General features: G+C 44.7%; 2 protein-coding genes across 7 annotated transcripts in view; one reads left to right on the top strand and one right to left on the bottom strand.

Annotated features, from left to right (window-relative positions):
• NKAIN4 (sodium/potassium transporting ATPase interacting 4) overlaps positions 1 to 10,021 on the top strand; it is a 51,951-nt gene extending 41,930 nt beyond the window's left edge. The window contains exons 6-7 of one of the 2 annotated variants that reach the window (XM_077252915.1): positions 6,588 to 6,672; positions 9,513 to 10,021. In XM_077252915.1, the coding sequence (XP_077109030.1) occupies positions 6,588 to 6,672; positions 9,513 to 9,522 (95 nt within the window). In that variant the 3' untranslated portion in view covers positions 9,523 to 10,021. The remainder of the gene's footprint in view (positions 1 to 6,587; positions 6,673 to 9,512) is intronic. The other variant, XM_077252916.1, reaches the window with a different exon arrangement.
• Positions 10,022 to 10,458: 437 nt separating this feature from the next.
• BIRC7 (baculoviral IAP repeat containing 7) lies at positions 10,459 to 20,862 on the bottom strand. 5 transcript variants are annotated; one of them, XM_077252911.1, is made up of 9 exons: positions 20,821 to 20,862; positions 17,621 to 18,243; positions 16,838 to 16,937; positions 16,650 to 16,737; positions 16,299 to 16,344; positions 12,566 to 12,757; positions 12,106 to 12,174; positions 11,221 to 11,432; positions 10,459 to 10,659 (listed from the first exon to the last, which is right to left on the bottom strand). In XM_077252911.1, exons 2-8 carry the CDS (start codon positions 18,225 to 18,227, stop codon positions 11,233 to 11,235), a joined length of 1,302 nt encoding a protein of 433 aa, XP_077109026.1. In that variant the 5' UTR covers positions 18,228 to 18,243; positions 20,821 to 20,862; the 3' UTR covers positions 10,459 to 10,659; positions 11,221 to 11,232. The 5 variants fall into 5 exon arrangements, with proteins under 5 accessions (XP_077109026.1, XP_077109025.1, XP_077109027.1 ...); XM_077252910.1 differs by having other exon boundaries at positions 20,688 to 20,844; XM_077252912.1 differs by lacking the exon at positions 20,821 to 20,862 and adding an exon at positions 18,490 to 18,719.
• Between the last annotated feature and the right edge of the window lie 860 nt (positions 20,863 to 21,722).

Below are 21,722 nucleotides of genomic sequence, written 5' to 3'. Positions count from 1 at the left end.
TTGGAAGGTGACATTAAGCCAGATTAATAATGGAGAGGCGTCAATTATGACACCTATTCATTATTAATCCAATTGTAGGAAAGGGTTAAAAAAACACACACACATGATTAAAAAGGATTTTAATGAAATAAACACAGCGGTTGTTGTAATAATTTATTGTTCTCGCAATCCATTTGCAAACCCTCGCTTGGCAAAATAATAAACGCACAATATACATACCTTCTGATGTCAGATCACGTCACACGATGTAATCCATCTGAAGGGGTTAACTAATATTACAGGCAGGAGCCCTGCTAAATGCAGCTGTGCTCCGTGCCTGTAATCCCCCGGCGAATGAATGAAATGTAGGTCAATGACCTACATTTCCTTCAGTCGCGGTGATGCGCCCCCTGGTGGATGTCCTCATATGACCTGGAGCGTGGGAAAAAGTTCCCAGGCTGCAGTTCATGAGAACATCCACCAGAGGGCGCCTCACCGCGACTCAATGTAAGTACAGATCACTGCTTTCCTTTCAGCACCCGGGGATTACAGGCACGAGCGAGTGGTTTATCGCAGCTCTGCCTGTAATATTAGTTAACCCCTTCAGATGGATTACTTCGTGGGACGTGATCTGACATCAGAAGGTATGTATCTTGTGTGTTTATTGTTTTGCCAAGCGAGGGCCTGGAAATGGATTGCGAGAACAATAAATTATTACAACAACCGCTGTGTTTATTTCATTAAAATCCTTTTTAATCATGTGTGTGTGTGTGTTTTTTAACCCTTTCCAACAATTGGATTAATAATGGATAGGTGTCATAATTGACGCCTCTCCATTATTAATCTGGCTTAATGTCACCTTCCAATAGCAAGGTGGCATTAACCCTTCATTACCCCATATCCCACCGCTACAGGGAGTGGGAAGAGAGTGGCCAAGTGCCAGAATAGGCGCATCTTCCAGATGTGCCTTTTCTGGGGTGGCTGGGGGCAGATGTTTTTAGCCACGGGGGGGGGGCAATAACCATGGACCCTCTCCTGGCTATTAATATCTGCCCTCAGTCACTGGCTTTACCATTCTGGCGGAGAAAATTGCGCGGGAGCCCACGCCAATTTTTTCCGCCATTTAACCCTTTATCTCAGCAGCTACAGCGCTGAAATTTTGCACATACACACTACTAACATTAGTAGTGTGGAATATGCAAAAAAAATGGGGATATGAGATGGTTTACTGTATGTAAACCATGTCTCATATCCTGTCGGGTTTGTGCAGGAGAAATGAAAAGCCGGCAATTGAATTACCGGCTGTTCACAGATATCGCGCTGAATGAAATCTAAATACAGAATATATATATATGTGTCTCAATGGCATATATATATATATATATATACTGTATATATGTTTTAATGAACATTTGAGCACATAAATCCATTAGATGTTGGTTTTGCAAGCCTGCGCGAAAATCTCGCAGTACGGATGCCATACGGATTACATACGGAGGATGCCATGCGCAAAATACGCTGACACACCCTGACTACGGATCACTATTTTGGGAACATTTCTCCGTATTACGGCCGTAGTACGGACGTAAAAAACGGACCGTATTGTCTTACGCCGAGTGTGACGCCGGCCTTATACTGTAATCATCCTCATTATTCTGCATTATCTTACATATGCTGGAACACCACACACATCACAATCTTCCTGTGCAGAATGTATCAGGTCATTGAGTTACCCCAATTTTATGGAAAGCCAATTAACCTGTCATTATACGGAGGGAAGAGCAGGAGACCCAAGGGAAATTCCTGCAGATGCAATTAGAACATATAAACTACTTGCAGATGGTGACCTGGTCAGAGTCGAACCAAAGGCCACAGTGTAACACCCCCTCCCTCACAGCAACCACTGTCACTCATTGTCAGTTTTGCCATAATTTTTCAACATCTCTCCAGCAACAGTTATAATTATGTAGTAAAGTTAAGATTTGTCCATTGTTAAGAAAAGTTTAATAATACTGCCCATGTGCAGGAAAATCACTGCTATAATACTGCCCCTATATACAACAATATAACTACTATAATACTGCCCCCATGTACAAGACTAGAACTACTATAATACTGACCCTATATACAAGAATATATCTACTATAATACTGCCCCCTATGTACAAGAATATAACTACTATAATACTGCTCCCTCTGTACAAGAATATAACTACTATTATACTGCCCCTATGTACAACAACATAACTACTATTATACTGCCTCCATATACAAGAATATAACCACTATAATATTGCCCTATGTACAAGAATATAACTACTATAATACTGCCTCCTATGTACAAGAATATAACTACTATAATACTGCCCCTATATACAAGAATATAACTACTATAATACTACCACCTATATACAGGAATATAACTACTATAATACTGCCCCTATATACAAGAATGTAGCTAGTATAATACTACCTTCTATATACAAAAATATAACTACTATAATACTGCCCTTTATGCATAAGAATATAACTACTATAATACTGCCCTTTATGCATAAGAATATAACTACTATAATACTGCCCTTTATGCATAAGAATATAACTACTATAATACTGCCTCCATATACAAGAATATAACCACTATAATACTGCCCCTATGTACAAGAATATAACTACTATAATACTACCCCTTATATGCAAGAATATAACTACTATAATACTTCCTTCCCCTATATTAAAGAATATAACGACTATAATACTGCCCCTATGTAAAAGAATATAACTACTATAATACTGCCTCCATAAACAAGAATATAACTGCTATAATACTGCCCCTATGTACAAGAATATAACTACTATAATACTTCCCCTATATACAAAAATATAACTACTATAATACTGCCCCCTATTTACAAGAATATAACTATTATAATACTACCCCTATGTACAAGAATATAACTCCTATAAATACTGCCCCTATGTACAAGAATATAACTACTATAATACTGCCCCCTATGTACAAGAATATAACTACTATAATACAGCCTCCTATGTACAAGAATAAAACTACTATAATACTGCCCCTATATACAAGAATATAACTACTATAATACTGCCCCTATGTACAAGAATATAACTACTATAATACTGCCTCCTATGTACAAGAATATATCTACTATAATACTGCCACTATATACAAGAATATAACTACTATAATACTTCCCCTATATACAAGAATATAACTACTATAATACTGCCCCTATGTACAAGAATATTACTACTATAATACTGCCCCCTATGTACAAGAATATAACTATAATACTGCCCCCTATGTACAAGAATATAACTGCTATAATATTGCCCCTATATACAAGAATATAACTACTATAATACTGCCCAATATGTACAAGAATATAACTACTATAATACTTCCCTGTTATGGACCTGGTGGTTAGGTGCACCTGGAATGACCTGATGGTTAAACTAGAAGACAGGACGAGCTCTGGGAAGTGGAACTCTGCTGACCGCAAATCCTAATCCTGTAACACACACACTAGAAATAGCTGTGGAGCGTACCTAACTCTCCCTAGACGCCTCTTCACAGCCTAAGAGCTAACTACCCCTAAAGATAGGAAAATAAGCGTTACCTTGCCTCAGAGAAATTCCCCAAAATGTAAAGGCAGCCCCCCACATATATTAACTGTGAGTTAAGAGGAAAGTCACAAACACAGGGATGAAACAGGTTTCAGCAAAGGAGGCCAGACTTACTAGATAGACTGAGGATAGGAAAGGGATCTATGCGGTCAGCACAAAAAGCTACAAAAAGCCACACAGAGTGTGCAAAAAGACCCCCGCACCGACTCACGGTGCGGAGGTGCCACTCTGCAACCCAGAGCTTCCAGCTAGCAAGGCAATATCATGTTAGCAAGCTGGACTAGAACTTAGCAAGTACTAAGAAATATATTCAGTACAAAATGAACAACAAAATGAACTAGCAGGGACTTAGCTTCGCTGGAGTAGACAGGTCATCAGAAAGATCCGAGAGAGATCTGAACCAGTGCTAATACATTGACAGCTGGCATGGAGTAACGATCTGAGTGGAGTTAAATAGAGAAGCCAGTCTAGCCGCAAACGAGGGCAGCTGAGGGAGCAAGCAACCTCAGAACCAGCAGTTCCACTCACAGCCACCAGAGGGAGTCCATGGACAGAACTCGCCGAAGTATCATTCACGACCACAGGAGGGAGTTCAAGAACGGAATTCACAACACTTCCCCTATATACAAGAATATAACTACTATAATACTTCCCCTATATACAAGAATATAACTACTATAATACTGCCTCTATGTACAAGAATATAACTACTATAATACTGCCCCCTATATACAAGAATATAACTACTATAATACTACCCGGTATTTACAAGAATATAACTACTATAATACTGCCCCCTATGTAGAGGAATATAACTACTATAATACTGCCCCCTATGTACAAGAATATAACTACTATAATACTTCCCCTATATTCCAGAATATAACTACTATAATACTGCCCCCATGTACAAGAATATAACTACTATAATACTGTCCCTATGTACAAGAATATAACTACTATAATACTGCCCCCATGTACAAGAATATAACTACTATAATACTGTCTTTATGTACAAGAATATAACTGCTATAATACTGTCTTTATGTACAAGAATATAACTACTATAATACTGCCCCTATGCACAATAATATAACTATTATAATACTGCTTCTTATGTATGAGAATATAACTGTGGGGGTAGCCGCCACTGTGTCCAGCCCTTCTGTTAACCCTGTATAATCCCTCCTGTACTGAGTGCTCTCCTCCTCGCCTGCTCCCCTCACTTACAACCCCCACCCCCTCTCCTACACTGGGACTCATCATTAGTAGGAATCTGGGTCATGTGGGTGACACAAGCTGTTAACCATTCGGTGCCATGGAACGTGGAGAAATCCAGGTTAATGAACATTTTTGCATCCATTTTTCTTTCCCGTGCAATGACAAATCCTATCAATACCGATCCCCGCAGAGAGGAATCGGCAGCGGTGTGGACGCAGACCTCTAATGCCTTCCCACCCCCTGCCAGCGCAGGCAGCAATGGCATCATTAAGGTCTGACAGTGACGGAGCTGCCCTATCTAACATGTCGTACAGATACGATTTATATTCCCAGGACCCTTCTAGTTACTGAGATGTGTTACCAGATTGTCAGGATTTTGGTCCCGTTTAGGGCATTAATGTAAGGTTGGGTTTAGACGGCCATATTTCACGGTTTGTATATGGACCAGAATGCTCGGACAGACCGCGGGTCTCACGACCTGAACATAAATCCTTATCGGTGAGAAGTCGGGAGTCTTGCGGTCTGTCTGAGCATTGCCATCCGTACACAGAAACGTGAAATATGGCCGACTGAGTCTTGTCTAAAGGGGGGCTAGTAATGGCATACAAGTGCCAATCCGTGGTAAATAGGTGTAAATCCTAGCACCCAATATATACAATATACTATACCAATCTTAAAGGGATTGTCCACTATGATATCCATGTCCTATCTTTAGGTGATCAGTGTGAGATAGGTGGGTGTCTGACAACGGTCATCCCATCCTGGTGGCTGTTTCCAGCTCCGCTGGTTGTTAAACGTTGTACAGAGCTGGAATAGCACAGCGCCATCCTTCGTTAGTGGCTGCTTTTGGCTACTGCAGCTCAGTTTCTTTAATTAAAGCTGCATTACCGGGAATGACCACTATACAGAGTGTGGAGCTGTTTACACTGCAGGATATAGTAACAGCTGATTGGTGGAGTGCCGGCGGTCAAACCCCCTCGGATCCGATACTGAAGTCCTATTATAGCAGTGGAAACCTCTCCTACACATCAGATAGCTGAATGATCGAACAGACGAGCTCCTACATTTTCAGTAGACAGAGGGGACAAAGCTGCTGCCAAACAGTTCTAGAACAGGAGGATTGGGCTTGTCAACATGCCGATCGTTATCTCCCCCCAACACCATTTGTCGAGAAGCCCCCATACACATCACATGGTCAGCCACTCCCGTAAAAATGGAATTTGAGCCCGATTGCCCCCAAAAGGCCTTATATTGGCCAAACATGTAGGCCTTACAGCCTCCTAGGATTGGCACTGGTACTCCTGCTAATAAATCCATGGGTATCTCCATGCCGCTATGACATGGTGTGACTGGTGTTATGCGCTCCTGATGATACCCCTTCCCCATCGGCAGACATATTTTGCACCCACCCCATCACATTTGCATTTTACAAAGTTCATTCTCGAGGAGGCCTCATAATAAAAAAGTGGGATGGTGCCCTAGTCCTCCATGATCAGTAAGTGCTTGTTTAGCTGGTCTCCCTGTATTTCCTTTCCTGTTGGGCCCCATACCATCTGCCACGGTTGTGATATATTGCACGCCCATGGAGATGCCCTCTAAGTGGTCCTGCATCATCCATTCCTTGCCTTCCTCCTCACTGATTCATCTCCTTTTCTCCTCCCCATCCTTTCTCTCTCCCTCCTGCATGCCCATGTCATTGGTTTTTCTTTTATTTTGAGCATTTATTTCTTTCAGTTGATTTCATTGGTGGATATGATCCATTCCCTCTCTACCATGTCAATGAAAAATCCAATCACCTGCTCTTCAAGCAGAGTTACCTGTAAGTATCAGCCAATGAGAAGGAGACAACATGGAAGCCCCCATCTGTGACCCTACTGGGGTCACACTTGCTACCAGGACCATCAATGTGGCACCTCATACCTCCCTGTTACCAATGTTTGCCACCATCACTACTGTCGCGCGGTCTGGATTATGGTTTATGCCTCATTTATTTCCAAAAGGTCATTATACCACAGACATATCCCCATCAGAAGCATAAAGCCACGGCCTCCAGCGCACAGCTCCAAGCCTAACTGTATGTTCAGGGAGCTTAGTGATAAGTGTTCCCCAGGATCCTGCGCATGGTCACTGGTTCTCCAGCATGGCATGGAACATACCTGCTATCTGCACCGCTACATGCATGTCATGTAGAAATGTCAGAAAATGTAATGTATGTACACCGTGGCTGCACCAGCAGAATAACGAGTGCAGCTCTGGAGTATAATACAAGAGGTAACTCAGGATAAGTAATGGAATGTATTTACTCAGTGACTCCACCAGCAGAATAGTGAGTGCAGCTCTGGAGTATAATACAGGATGTAACTCAGGATCAGTACAGGATAAGTAATGGAATGTATGTACACAGTGACTCCACCAGAATAGTGAGTGCAGCTCTGGAGTATAATACAGGATGTAACTCAGGATCAGTACAGGATAAGTAATGTAATGTATGTACACAGTGACTGCACCAGCAGAACAGTGATTGCAGCTCTGGGGTATAATACAGGATGTAACTCAGGATCAGTACAGGATAAGTAATGTAATGTATGTACACAGTGATTGCACCAGCAGAATAGTGAGTGCAGCTCTGGAGTATAATACAGGAGGTAACTCGGGGGAAGAACAGGTACCCTGAGGGGGGCTGTAATAGCCATGACTGAAAAGGTCCACTTGAGTTATTAGACTGTTTGCAACTTACTTGTCGCAGCACTGCCGTATTCACTTGTATTTCGCTGCAATGTAGCATTGACACTCAGCAAATTGTGGCTGTGCAGCTAAAGTCTTCATGTAGCCCCAACCTAATAAAGGATGTAACTGCTCAGGAGGAGAACAGATTATGTGTTCAAGATGGCAGATTTGGAGCCAGTGATCAGACTGGTGGGTTATGCAGGGATGATTGCTGTGATTCATGAATGGAGATGACACATGGTAAGAGCTTCATTACACCATCCAGGGCAGGAGATTGAATATTGATCATTTTCCTATGGGAAGGCTTGATGAACAGCCGGTATCACTACTGCCATGCCAAGCTGTGCCATCAACACCTCGACTGGCAGGTCTGATTGATAGCAGATTTACTGTCCGGATAATACATTAGTAACAGTGAATCCTATGAGAAACAGTAACAATAAAGACATTAAATTCAGGTTGGGTGTAGGAGCATGTAGTGGTGGTGGGGGCTCAAATAAATGTCAGTATCCAGGCTCCATACACCCCGCCATTGTACCAGCATGTGTTTCTTAAGGAGAATTTAGGACCAGTCTCAGGTTGGTCCTGCTGACCAAGACTATACTCAGATAAAGCAGTGTTCATTGGCTGGACGCATGCACGATGTGCCGCACCATTCATCGCTCCCTGGGCGCAGACCTACAGCCAGAGGAGCACACAAGTGCCTCTGTCCTGGCACTGAGAACTTTAGGGGTTTTCAAGCTAAAACAAGTTACAAGCTGATTTTTATTTTACCCGATTTCAGGGGGAAAAAAATAAAAATTAATTCCCTTTCCTGCAGCAGAGAAACCTCACATTTGGGAGGGAGTTGTGCGAGTGTATGAAGGGGTGGGCTGGCTCATTAGTGTAGTTACAAGGGTTGTAATCTGGATTTTTTGCTTGTGAAAACTGGACAATACATTTTATTTACAAGAGGACATGTGCAATTGTTTCCCCCTGCAGCTTAAGTAGGACACAACCATCCATGGTGATCTCACTGCTATAGTACTGCCGAAATGTGCTGAGATCCAGCAAAGGAGCCTGTAAAATAAATATAGAAGATTATAGAAACACTGTCTGCAGTTATTAATGTTTACAGATTATAATGGCGCTTGGATATGTATGCATCAAATAAGGACACTTATCAGATAGGTGTCTGCGGTTATTTAATGTTTGTGGATTTTAAAAAGGTGTTAAAAAAAGGGATCCTTTTATGGGCCATTGCACATTTCTGTTGGTGGAATCTTTCTATACTACAAGTCTTTCCAGACATCAGGGATCCCTTAATTCATGGGAGAGCCGACTATCTGTGGCCCGAGGGGTGTTCACATTATTTGTACTATTATACTGCCTCCTATTTACAAGAATATAACTACTATAATACTGCTCCCTATGTACAAGAATATAACTACTATAATACTGCTCCCTATGTACAAGAATATAACTACTATAATACAGCTCCCTATATACAAGAATATAACTACTATAATACTGCCCCTATGTACAAGAATATAACTACTATAATATTGCCTCCTATGTACAAGAATATAACTACTATAATACTGCCCCTATGTACAAGAATATAACTACTATAATACTGCCCCTATGTACAAGAATATAACTGCTATAATACTGCTTCCTATGTACAAGAATATAACTACTATTATACTGCCTCCTATTTACAAGAATATAACTACTATAATACTGCCCCTATGTACAAGAATATAACTACTATAATACTGCTTCCTATGTACAAGAATATAACTACTATAATACTGCTTCCTATGTACAAGAATATAACTACTATAATACTGCCCCTATTTACAAGAATATAATATAATGCAGCTTTTTTTGTAAAAATAGTGCAGAAAGATGACAAATGTTAGAAATCTGATATCTTTTTTTCTGCTCCAGACCGTCGTAAGTGACATGTTGTGGTGCCATGTACAGGAAGCCGAGCTCCAGTCGCTGTCTACGAGCTCCACGTGCAGCAGTGACCCCAGCATAATGGTGGCTCTTGACATCAGGTATAGACTGATCAGATTACACCAGACTAAATGGAGTTGCCTTATGGAGCCAACGCAGACTTCACCTCGATACCTTGCCACGCACGACCAGGTTGGAGCATAGCCAAGCTCTGATTTATGCCACCCTTGAAGAAGTCAAGACTCTTCCATCTGCAGTATTGGCCTTCTCATCCCACCATCACCACGTCATCTTTTAGAATTGCACATGGACCAGAGGAGTCCATAGACGGAACATTACTGGTCATTGGATGTTATGGGGGACTCCTAGGCCCAGTACCCCGCCATGGACAATGTTAGGATTTCTACTCTTCCCTCTCACAATAGGACAAACTTGTTCTCTCCAAAACAAGCAATGATCATGTGAAATAAAAAGTCAGTCTTTTATTAGTGTCTCTGGATGCCGATCATCATCATATTCTGGTAAGAGACGTCAGCTTTGCTGAACTGTGTATTGGGGTTTGAAGGTCATCTGAAACTCACCCCAAGCTTGAGCCAAGCAGTGATCTGAAGAGACATTGTGGTCTGCAGTTGTAATTCTCATCATTTGCCCCCTCTACCACATGAATATGTAGGGTAGACTTGTGCTCAAATTATAACAGGTCAACACTGCCCCCTGGTGGTCATAGCAGTATCTACAGCTCCTTCTGTATGAGCTCATTGGGCAGCACAATATTATCTGTATCTGCAGAATACCCATAGTCTGTAGTTAGTTTCTGTAGGTGTTTTGGAGCATTTAATGCCGATCATAAGCGGTAACAGAACTACATGGGCATCGTAGGTTAACTGTTTGGGGGTGGGGCACTTACAACTAGGGCCATATAAGCAGGAGACCATTTTATAAAACATTATATATTTTATTGCAAAACTTTCCACAGCATTATATTAACATCTTTTATTAAGCAAATATTAAATATAAAGAACCCTTCTTTAGTCGTCAGTACAGGCCACTGTCAGATGCAGAAACTGGAAGGGGACCAGTCCGTTGTCCACATGTCAGGTTAGTATGCAGCAGCGAGGAAGATCCTCCATGGCATCTGATACAATTACAACATCATGTCATTAGATTTACCAACAGGTCTGACTGGTGAGGGGCACTTAAATTTGTGATCATTGAGGGTCAGGTTAGATTAGTTTAAAGGGAACCCGCCATGTCAAAAAATAGCCATTATCCTGCAGACATGCGGTTAATCTGCAGGTCAATAGCCTTCTGATGCCATGCAGCGGCCATAGTGAAAGCCCCGCTGTCAGGCAAAAAAAGTGACCTTTTCTCCAAGAACCCGCCGGCTTTTAGTCAGAGGTGCGGCATCAATCACTGTTCACACTTAGTAAGTGGCGGCTGTAATAACACCACAGCACTGACTGACAGCTCTGAAGCACTAAAGCTGCCTCTCACCACATCCTGAGCGGTGACTGAAGGAACAAGGCTGCCAAAAAAAAATAAAATAAAATTTCCTCCTGGTAGCCCAACTGTCGGTACAGTGGCCGCATGGCCTCAGAATGCCATGAATTCCATTTCTGCAGATTAATAAAACTGTTTAATTTCCACCACTATTGGTTCTCTTTGAGATATAATAATGTGCTGAAATTTTACTCACCCCTTCTAGCCATCAGGACATGAAGGCCCGTACACTGCCTCGGATACTTGCCCTGCAGATTGGGCAGTGTCTAAGATTGGGGGCACAGTCCATACAGACCACCAGGTGTCCACATGGCACAAAGACCATGGACACATCCTTATCCAGACACACCTTACACATCCTCTCCTCCTTCAGCCTCTGGAGCTGCTCTTCAGTGCTGAGTGAGTGGTCTGGAAAGAGAAACAATCCAGCAACAAATACCATTAAGTTCTGGAGCATAATTACACATCATAGTTAAGGTGTTGTATGCTACCATTCTAATGCCTTTATGGACAAGAAAATAAGCCACAATACTGCTTTTATGGAGAGAGACAAATAATTCACTCTACTGTATTACTTCCACCTAGGTTCTGAACTAATACTGCTCTTCTACTATGAGTGTGACTAACTACTATAATACTGCCCCTATGTACAAGAATATAACTACTATAATACTGCCCGTGTACAAGAATATAACTACTATAATACTGCTCCTATGTACAAGAATATAACTACTATAATACTGCCCCTATGTACAAGAATATAACTACTATAATACTGCTCCTATGTACAAGAATATAACTACTATAATACTGCCCCTATGTACAAGAATATAACTACTATAATACTGCCCCTATGTACAAGAATATAACTACTATAATACTGCCTTCATAGAGAGGGATATTGTATAAATAATTCTCTGCTGTATTACTTCCATCTAGGTTCCCTACTATAACACTGCTCTTCTACCGAGTGACTTACTACTGCAATACTGCTCCATGTACATTATAATAAACCCACTACTAGAATACAGCCCTTACACATTTACTGTAATCCATCCCCAATAGATGACAGCAGCATTACCTGGCTCTTTTGGAGGTTGGGGTTCTGCAGTTTCTCTTGGTGCTGGAGCCTCAGGAACCCTTACAAAGTCTGGAGGGAGAACACTGGTCACAGCAGTGTACAGCAGCACCACACAATGCACTTGGTTATGACAGGGGGCACCCGATTTGGAATTGCATTCAGACAATTTTACTCCACTCACATCCAAAGCTGCATTTAGAAATCTAACTACACAGGCAGATGTGTGTCTCATACTCCGCTGCATTACATTATGTCACTGCTGGGAGTGACAGCAACTGGAACCCATAGCTTAGGATGCAGCTCTGGAAGGAACTACAGAGCTAAGCACATCAACTCAAGTGGCACAAAACACATCATGCAAAGTCATTGCACTAGAAGCCACCACTCCGTCATCCTGATGACTACAACACTCAACATCCACACAGGCCAACACTTTGCTCTGCGCAGGCTGTGTATATACCTGTTGTGTGTGCCCGACTCTCTTCTGCCTGGACTAGATCATGGACCAGGTCAGAGACAGAGCTGTAAGGGGCTCCAGTCAGCAGGAATTGGCTTTGAACCAAGCTAGCCACCAAGTCCTCATCGAACCCCATCTGCAGAGCACCCTGGGCTACAGATGAGTGAAGGAAGGCCTGCCTGTCACCAGGAGAATCTGCAAGGGAGGGGTTAATCCAGTTACTCAAACCCCCAATATCCTGGCATGTCTCAGTGGCTGTAGTGTAGAGCCCACTTAACATTGCCCACCAGAGCTGTAGAGTGCACAGGCACCACTACATGGGGCTACCCCAATTGAGGTGTGCAATTTCCAAACTCATCATCCAAGGGAGAAGACGCAAAGTTACACGTGTAACCATGGAGGAGCCCATCCAATAGCTGTCTGGAGGAGATGGCTAGGATGCCTTAATGGAGCACATAGCCAAGCACCTGACACTAGCCATAAGCACACAGTTGGGGGATTACAATGCAAGTAGTGAGATGGTCACGTGACTATGCATGGCCATCATTGTCAAGTCCAGAGACCTCATTTTTTAGGCATCTGTGTATCATACCTCCCAACCGTCCCGATTTCAGCGTGACAGTCCCGCTTTGGCACCGGGGTCCCGCTGTCCCGCTGTCCCGCTTCGGGCATTTAAAATCCCGAATTTGCGGCCGCCGGTGAAGCCCCGCCCACTTCCGGGACGTAGAGAGAGCCCGATTAGGTTTGTGGCTGTTTTTTTTTTCTTATACATGCTGGGTCTCCTCCCGACCGATCCCTCCCCCGCCCCCGCCCCCTGTGTGTGCGGCGCTGCCACGCTGAGGAAGAGAGCCAGCAGCGATCAAGATGAGAGGTCAGCGACTCACTTCCTCCTGTGTGTGCACAGAGCTCTGGCGTCTCCTGCTCTTAGCTGCTATCCCGGCAGAGAAGGAGAGACGGGGGAGGTGCCGGGACAGTGCAGAGCTGTGAGCAGCCAGAGAAACTGAAGAGCTGCACATGGACAGATCAGCCGCCCCTGCACCACAGAGGAGATTGTGTGTGTGTGTGTGTGTGTGTGTGTGTGTGTGTGTGTGTGTGTGTGTGTGTGTGTGTGTGTGTGTGTGTGTGTGTGTGTGTGTGTGTGTGTGTGTGTGTGTGTGTGTGTGAGATGTGTGATGCTGCATTTGTGTGTGTGTCATGTGTGTATGAGGTATCTGGTGTGTGTGATGGCTGGGTGTGTGTGTGTGATGACTGCGTGTGTGTGTGATGACTGCGTGTGTGTGTGTGATGACTGCGTGTGTGTGTGTGATGACTGCGTGTGTGTGTGTGATGACTGCGTGTGTGTGTGTGATGACTGCGTGTGTGTGTGTGATGACTGCGTGTGTGTGTGTGATGACTGCGTGTGTGTGTGTGATGACTGCGTGTGTGTGTGATGACTGCGTGTGTGTGTGATGACTGCGTGTGTGTGTGATGACTGCGTGTGTGTGTGATGACTGCGTGTGTGTGTGTGATGACTGCGTGTGTGTGTGTGATGACTGCGTGTGTGTGTGTGATGACTGCGTGTGTGTGTGTGATGACTGCGTGTGTGTGTGTGATGACTGCGTGTGTGTGTGTGATGACTGCGTGTGTGTGTGTGATGACTGCGTGTGTGTGTGTGATGACTGCGTGTGTGTGTGTGATGACTGCGTGTGTGTGTGTGATGACTGCGTGTGTGTGTGATGACTGCGTGTGTGTGTGATGACTGCGTGTGTGTGTGATGACTGCGTGTGTGTGTGATGACTGCGTGTGTGTGTGATGACTGCGTGTGTGTGTGATGACTGCGTGTGTGTGTGATGACTGCGTGTGTGTGTGATGACTGCGTGTGTGTGTGATGACTGCGTGTGTGTGTGATGACTGCGTGTGTGTGTGATGACTGCGTGTGTGTGTGATGACTGCGTGTGTGTGTGATGACTGCGTGTGTGTGTGATGACTGCGTGTGTGTGTGATGACTGCGTGTGTGTGTGATGACTGCGTGTGTGTGTGATGACTGCGTGTGTGTGTGATGACTGCGTGTGTGTGTGATGACTGCGTGTGTGTGTGATGACTGCGTGTGTGTGTGATGACTGCGTGTGTGTGTGATGACTGCGTGTGTGTGTGATGACTGCGTGTGTGTGTGATGACTGCGTGTGTGTGTGATGACTGCGTGTGTGTGTGTGATGACTGCGTGTGTGTGTGTGATGACTGCGTGTGTGTGTGTGATGACTGCGTGTGTGTGTGTGATGACTGCGTGTGTGTGTGTGATGACTGCGTGTGTGTGTGTGATGACTGCGTGTGTGTGTGATGACTGCGTGTGTGTGTGATGACTGCGTGTGTGTGTGATGACTGCGTGTGTGTGTGATGACTGCGTGTGTGTGTGATGACTGCGTGTGTGTGTGATGACTGCGTGTGTGTGTGATGACTGCGTGTGTGTGTGATGACTGCGTGTGTGTGTGATGACTGCGTGTGTGTGTGATGACTGCGTGTGTGTGTGATGACTGCGTGTGTGTGTGATGACTGCGTGTGTGTGTGATGACTGCGTGTGTGTGTGATGACTGCGTGTGTGTGTGATGACTGCGTGTGTGTGTGATGGCTGCGTGTGTGTGTGATGGCTGCGTGTGTGTGTGATGGCTGCATGTGTGTGATGACTGCGTGTGTGTGTGATGACTGCGTGTGTGTGTGATGACTGCGTGTGTGTGTGATGACTGTGTGTGTGTGATGACTGCGTGTGTGTGATGACTGCGTGTGTGTGTGATGGCTGCATGTGTGATGCATTTGTGTCAAAGCTGCATGTGTTTGTGAGCTGCGTTTGTGATGCTGCGTGTGTATGTGTGATACTGTGTGTGTGTGATGCTGCATGTGTGTGAGCTGCGTGCCTGTATGTCATTATACAGTATGGAGAACTGTGGCCATAATACAGTATGGAGCATCATGTGGGGTCATTATACAGTATGGAGCATCATGTGCAGTCATTATACAGTATGGAGCATCATGTGTGGTCATTATACAGTATGGAGCATCATGTGCGGTCATTATACAGTATGGAGCATCATATGCAGCCAGTATACAGTATGGAGCATCATGTGCGGTCATTATACAGTATGGAGCATCATGTGCGGCCATTATACAGTATGCATGCGGTCATACAGTATGGAGCATCATGTGCGGCCATTATACAGTATGGAGCATCATGTGCGGTCATTATACAGTATGGAGCATCATGTGCGGTCATTATACAGTATGGAGCATCATGTGCGGCCATTATACAGTATGGAGCATCATGTGCGGCCATTATACAGTATGGAGCATCATGTGCGGTCATTATACAGTATGGAGCATCATGTGCGGTCATTATACAGTATGGAGCATCATGTGTGGTCATTATACAGTATGGAGCGTCATGTGTGGCCATTATACAGTATGGGGCATCATGTGTGGTCATTATACAGTATGGAGCACTGTGTGGCCATATTTTTTTGTTTATAAGTATTGTATATGAAACAGTGTGATCAGCAGTGCTAAATGGGTGTGCTTGGGACGTGGATATGGGTGTGACTAATTATGAATGGGTGTGGTCAGAGGCGTGGCCTAAAATTTGCCGCGGCGCGCTTCGCGCGCCGCAAACTTTGTCCCTCTTTCCCATCTTCAGAAGTTGGGAGGTATGTGTGTATAGCGCTGGCCTTCAAACTGTTGGCCTCTGTGGTACAGACAGAAAGACACTCACCGCTGCGGCTCCCCGAGCTCCTGTCCTCCGACCTCGGAGATTCAGGCTATGGAGAGAATAGCAAGAAAGTTTTAGAGATGCCAGTTACCTTGTGTTATATTCTCCTAGACAATCAGCTCTTTCCAGGGCCCCATTATCAGGTGGTCCTGTCACCCATGTAGGCCTTACTGAGAGCTCCACCTGGTGATCACTGGGGATATGCAGCTGGGTTATCCACTTTGCTGTAATGGTTGTTTGTTTGTTTCTTCTTTTGGAGGGGGTATACTGTAAGAGCCCTCCTCTGGGAAAATTAAAAAAAAAAAAAAAAAAAAACAACAACAAAAACAAACAAGTTAGCATCCACATACTCACCGAACTCACTGTACTTTCTGGACTGAATAAAGTCTCCTGCACGCCACGGACATAGGCCAGACCCATGGATTGTATGAGGAACTCGCACCTGCAAGGATTGTATGTGGTGAAGGCCTGGGATGCCAGTGCCGGAGTCATATACCCACATTACTGAAGCCTGAGGATTGCACGATTATCAGGGGTCTCACCTTGGGAACCACTTTGCATGCTCCCTCCAGGGGTCATCTCTCCGCTCCCAGTTTCTCAGTCCACCATCACAGTGGAAACATTTGACATTATCGCCGTGTCCTACACAAGATGATAGATGTCAGAAACATGAGCCAAAGGTAGTGTGCGCCATAGAAGCTACACTACATATTGGGCATTGCCCACTCCTCCCCAGTTATCCCTTTGTTCCCTGCTGGTCCAGTGAGACTGGCGAGTTCTCACCACTAGTGACCATCACATGTCCAGGACCCAACACCTGACCCCAGGCTGCAGTGTACAGGACCTTCCATCAACAGTTTCTATTCACTGAATGTAAGCAGAGATACTGAGAAGATTAACATCCAGGAGGCTGGGGGAATTAAAAAAAAAAACAAAAAAAAACAAAAACAAACCACACAGCTAGAGAGCCAAGGCCTCCCAATAGCTGAGGGCTTGTTGTTAGAGTCTAGATAAATTCAGGAGCAACACAACATGGACAAAATCATATATTAATGCTTCCTTCTCACATGTCATTTATCAGGCTTTTCTTCCTTCAGATACTGTGCTACTAGTTGGGAAAACAAAACAAAACTGTTTTAACCATTTGTTAGCACAGTTTGACCCATCTTCATTGGGAAGGTCTCCTAGTAAGTTAGGGTTGGCCATTAGGGCCAACAGCATTGAGGTGGCTACCTGACAGAGCCCCCATACAGCAGTAAAAGGTAGTTTAGGGGGCATAATAAATCCCCATCTAGCACCTACTGAAGTTCTGGAGTTGCACTTACCAGTGTAAAAGAAGCCCGCCCGGGCCAGCACGTCTGGGGTCAGCTCAGCATATGGAGGCCAGTTACTGTATGTTGCTAGTCTTTCCCTTTCCTCCACCATTTCAGGGTATGCCACCACCAAAGTCAGCTCTTCATCCTCAGGAAACCGATGCAGTTGTCCAAGAATTTGCCCATCCACAGAGTCCCTGCCACCTGCACAGGGGATATTGCCCACCTCTCTACCCAGCAAAAAGGGGCATGAGGGAGAGAATTTATGGTGTTCATCTCGTGGGTCATCTCCAGGTTCCCAACATGTCAGGAGGACTCCACAGCAGAAGCACTGAACCCGGTCACCAGGGCCCAGGTAGTAGAAGCCAACCCTGGCAAGGTGACGGGGGCAAATGGTGCTGGGCCCAGGCCACACTGTAAATGTCCGCAGTCTGCTTGCTTCACAGCACATACTGGGCTTCACCACAGCAGGGGGCTTAGGTACCACTCTTCGGGATCTCCAGGAGCCCAGGATCCTGTTGAGCACCTCCTCATCCAACTCCATCGAGAGGTCCAGTCTACTCCTGCACTGTGCCCTGTCCTCAGCCAGTGGGCTGGAATCCCAGTGCCAACAGCTCATCACAACAGGTGGTATTCTAGAAGAGAGGAGAGTCAGCATCACATGGAGCAGGGGCCACATGCAGCATTCACCTGTACACAGGGGGGTCACATGGGATTGTGGAACATTAACCTGGACATGGATGGGTCACAAGACCCCTCATCCGTGCACAGGAAGAGAGGGGTAATAGAGCAGCGTTCACAGGGTGCAAAAGGCTTCTCACCTGGACAAAGGAGCAAGAGGAGGGGTAGAGGGCCTAAGGTGTATAGAGGACACCACTCACCAATGCAAACTCAGGGGGCAGGTCTGAGCAACTTGCAGCCAACCATTAGTGAGAATGTTCTACACTTAATAGATCCGGGGTGGGGGTGGGGGAAAAAAAAAAAAAAAAAAGCCACTACTTTAGGTCCAGAAACACTACATAGCGAGCAAGACCTCAAGTGGACAGCAGCAGAGCCCACAGCACAGTCAGACACCACAGGTCACAGTCGTGGACACAGGGCGGACTCAGCTGCACCCACAGTTGTCACCACTGACCACAAACACTGCCACTCAGTGAATTAAAGGAGCTAAATACATCTCACAGCTGAGAGTCTGGTACACATGAATCCAAACTAATCACTTCGGACTCTAAGGGTATGTGTCCACGTTCAGGAAACGCTGCGTTTGACGCAGCGTTGAGCCACAGCGTCAAAAACGCAGCGTCCAGATGTTACAGCATAGTGGAGGGGATTTAATGAAATCCCGTCTCCACTGTGCATTAAAAAACGCATGCGTGTTTCCCGCAAAAACGCACATGCGGTGCGTTTTTTCGGAACGCAGCATGTTGCGACAATGAGCAAAACACGCAGGAACACCGCAGGTGACCTGCCAGTGACCTCAGGTGCAGTTTTGGTCAGGATTTTACCTGCATAAAATCCTGACCAAAGCCTGAAGCAAACCTGACTGTGGATACATACCCTAAACGGATTCCTGATAATTTACTGCAATGCAAGACTATGGGCACGTGTCCAGGAGTCAGTTAGAATGGATCCAGCAGCAATCCAGGAGGTTTGTGCTGCACAGGGGTTATTACCTTGTACACAGTTATAACAAACCCTCAGCTGTAGATAGAAGTAGGAGTTTTGTGAAGAAAGGTGGCCCTCACCACAAGATTCGGTAAAATAGGCCTTTATTTCAATAGACAGCAGAAGGAGTGATGGGCAGGAGGTGTGCGGAAAGTTGGACGACGGCCATTTTGCGCTACAAACTCCCCTTCTAAGGCTATGTGCACACGTTGCGGATTCGGCTTAGGAATTTCTGGTGCGGATTCTGTCTCTCCTGGCAGAAAACGCACCTGCAGTTTTTTGTGCAGTTCCGCAGCGTGTTTTTGCTGCGGTTTTCTTGCAGATTTGCTGCGGTTTTTACCCCTGCGGTTTTCTATAATGACTGCAGATTCACAAAAAAAAATTTGACATGCTATTTCCTTAAAACTGCAGCGTTTCCGCAGCGGATTTTGCGCAAAGTGTGCACAGCATTTTTTTTTCTTCATTGATTTACATTGTACCTGAGGCGTTTCTGCACCTCAAAAAACGCAGCGGATCCTCAGCAAATCCGCAACGTGTGCACATACCCTAAAGGTCCCGTACCACACTCCCACACCGCCTGCCCTTAAAAATCACAAAAATGCGTGTTTTTTTTTTTTTCTTCTTTTTCACAGTGAAGCATCACTGAACAAAGCAGCAGGTGGCAATGGTTTCCATAATAAGGACTACCAATATCAAAACATAGGCCTGGTGCCTACCAGCCTCATGCAAATATATTATAGCAACACCTGTAGGGATCCATTATGTATAGAGTGGACATTTTATAATTGGAGAGAAATAAGCAGTATTATAGTAGTTATATTCTTGCACATAGGGGGCAGTATTATAGTAGTTATATTCTTGTACATAGGGGGCAGTATTATAGTAGTTATATTCTTGTACATAGGGGGCAGTATTATAGTAGTTATATTCTTGTACATAGGGAGCAGTATTATAGTAGTTATATTCTTGTACATAGGGAGCAGTATTATAGTGGTTATATTCTTGTACATAGGGGGCAGTATTATAGTGGTTATATTCTTGTACATAGGGGGCAGTATTATAGTGGTTATATTCTTGTACATAGGGAGCAGTATTATAGTGGTTATATTCTTGTACATAGGGAGCAGTATTATAGTGGTTATATTCTTGTACATAGGGAGCAGTATTATAGTGGTTATATTCTTGTACATAGGGGGCAGTATTATAGTGGTTCAGTCTTGCCATAGGTAGCAAAATAATCACCAACATATTAGACACTAATGATGGGACTCCCACAACCAATCCAGCAGCAAGAGCCAGCTGACATCAGTGAACAACAGGCACCAGCACCCCAGCAAGCAGCTTGCACACTCATACTACTAGAGATGTCCAATAATTGTGGTCCCCACACTTCAAGTTACACTACTGCACACACCTTGTATAGCACAACCCAAAGCACCTTCTGCCATCCCAGCACTGGGCAGCATCACATAGATCATGCATAGCACAAGCCACCAGCTACTGTAACATAGTGCACCCATAACCAACCCAATCATTCCTCTACTGACCAGACCACAGACTGCAATCCTATACAAAGCAGCATCAGGTGGAGGCTTTTAAAGTGCTGACCTCCCAGCAGGGAGACATCACATGATCTTAGGCTGCTTTCATACATCAGTTTTTTGCCATCAGTTGCAAGCCGTCGAATTTTGAAAAAAAACCGATCCGTGTCTAATGCCGCCGGATCCATTTTTTTCTCATAGACTTGTATTAGCGACGGATGGCCTCACGTTTCATCTGTCATTCACCGGATCCGTCGAAAATAGCTTGACCGGAGGCTGGAGACAACCGAAAAAATAAAGTTTTTTGTCTCCGTCGAAAAAACGGACAGCGATGGATCCATCACCGTCTGTCGTTTGTTAGAATGGAAGCCTATGGCGATGGATTCTGTTTTTTTCTAACTGAGCATGCTCCGATTGTTTTAGGATTTTTTAGCCAGCCCCCCTAGTCGGATCCGTCACATCAGTTTTTCACAATTTTTTGCGACTGATGGCAAAAAACTGATGTGTGAAAGCAGCCTTAGGCCATGTGCACACGTTGCGGATTTCCTGCGGATCTGCAGCGTTTTTTACCTCGCAGAAACGCTGCCGATCCGCAAGTGATTTACAGTTCAATGTAAATTAATGGAAAAAAAAATGCTGTACTAATGGTGCGGAAAACTCCGCACTGAAAATGCTGCGGGTTAAAAGAAGGAGCATGTCATTTATTTGTGGGGATCTGCAGCGTTTCTGCACCCATTGACTTGCATTGAGTCGGGCACATCCGCAGCAAAACCGCAGATATCCGCAGCAAAACCGCAGATCTAAAAAAGATCTGCAGTTTTGCTGCGAGAAATGCTGCAGATCGGGAAGGGGGAAGAGTGTGTGGGCGAAGTGTGGGCGGAGACTGTGTGTGTGGGCGGAGACTGTGT

Source organism: Ranitomeya variabilis, chromosome 4 (assembly GCF_051348905.1).
Source record: "Ranitomeya variabilis isolate aRanVar5 chromosome 4, aRanVar5.hap1, whole genome shotgun sequence".
NCBI classification, from domain to species: domain Eukaryota; kingdom Metazoa; phylum Chordata; class Amphibia; order Anura; family Dendrobatidae; genus Ranitomeya; species Ranitomeya variabilis.
Note: the sequence above shows the minus strand (reverse complement) of the source record. Positions and strands in the feature narration are given on the sequence as shown.

Excerpts from the sequence above, each read along its gene's own strand:
- BIRC7 (XM_077252910.1), bottom strand. The coding sequence starts at position 20,755 with ATGCATGATCTATGTGATGCTGCCCAGTGCTGGGATGGCAGAAGGTGC. Across the intron at positions 16,938-17,620 it reads GGCGGGCTTCTTTTACACTG|GACACGGCGATAATGTCAAA; the intron begins GTAAGTGCAACT and ends CATCTTGTGTAG. Across the intron at positions 11,433-12,105 it reads CCAACCTCCAAAAGAGCCAG|ACCACTCACTCAGCACTGAA; the intron begins GTAATGCTGCTG and ends TTCTCTTTCCAG.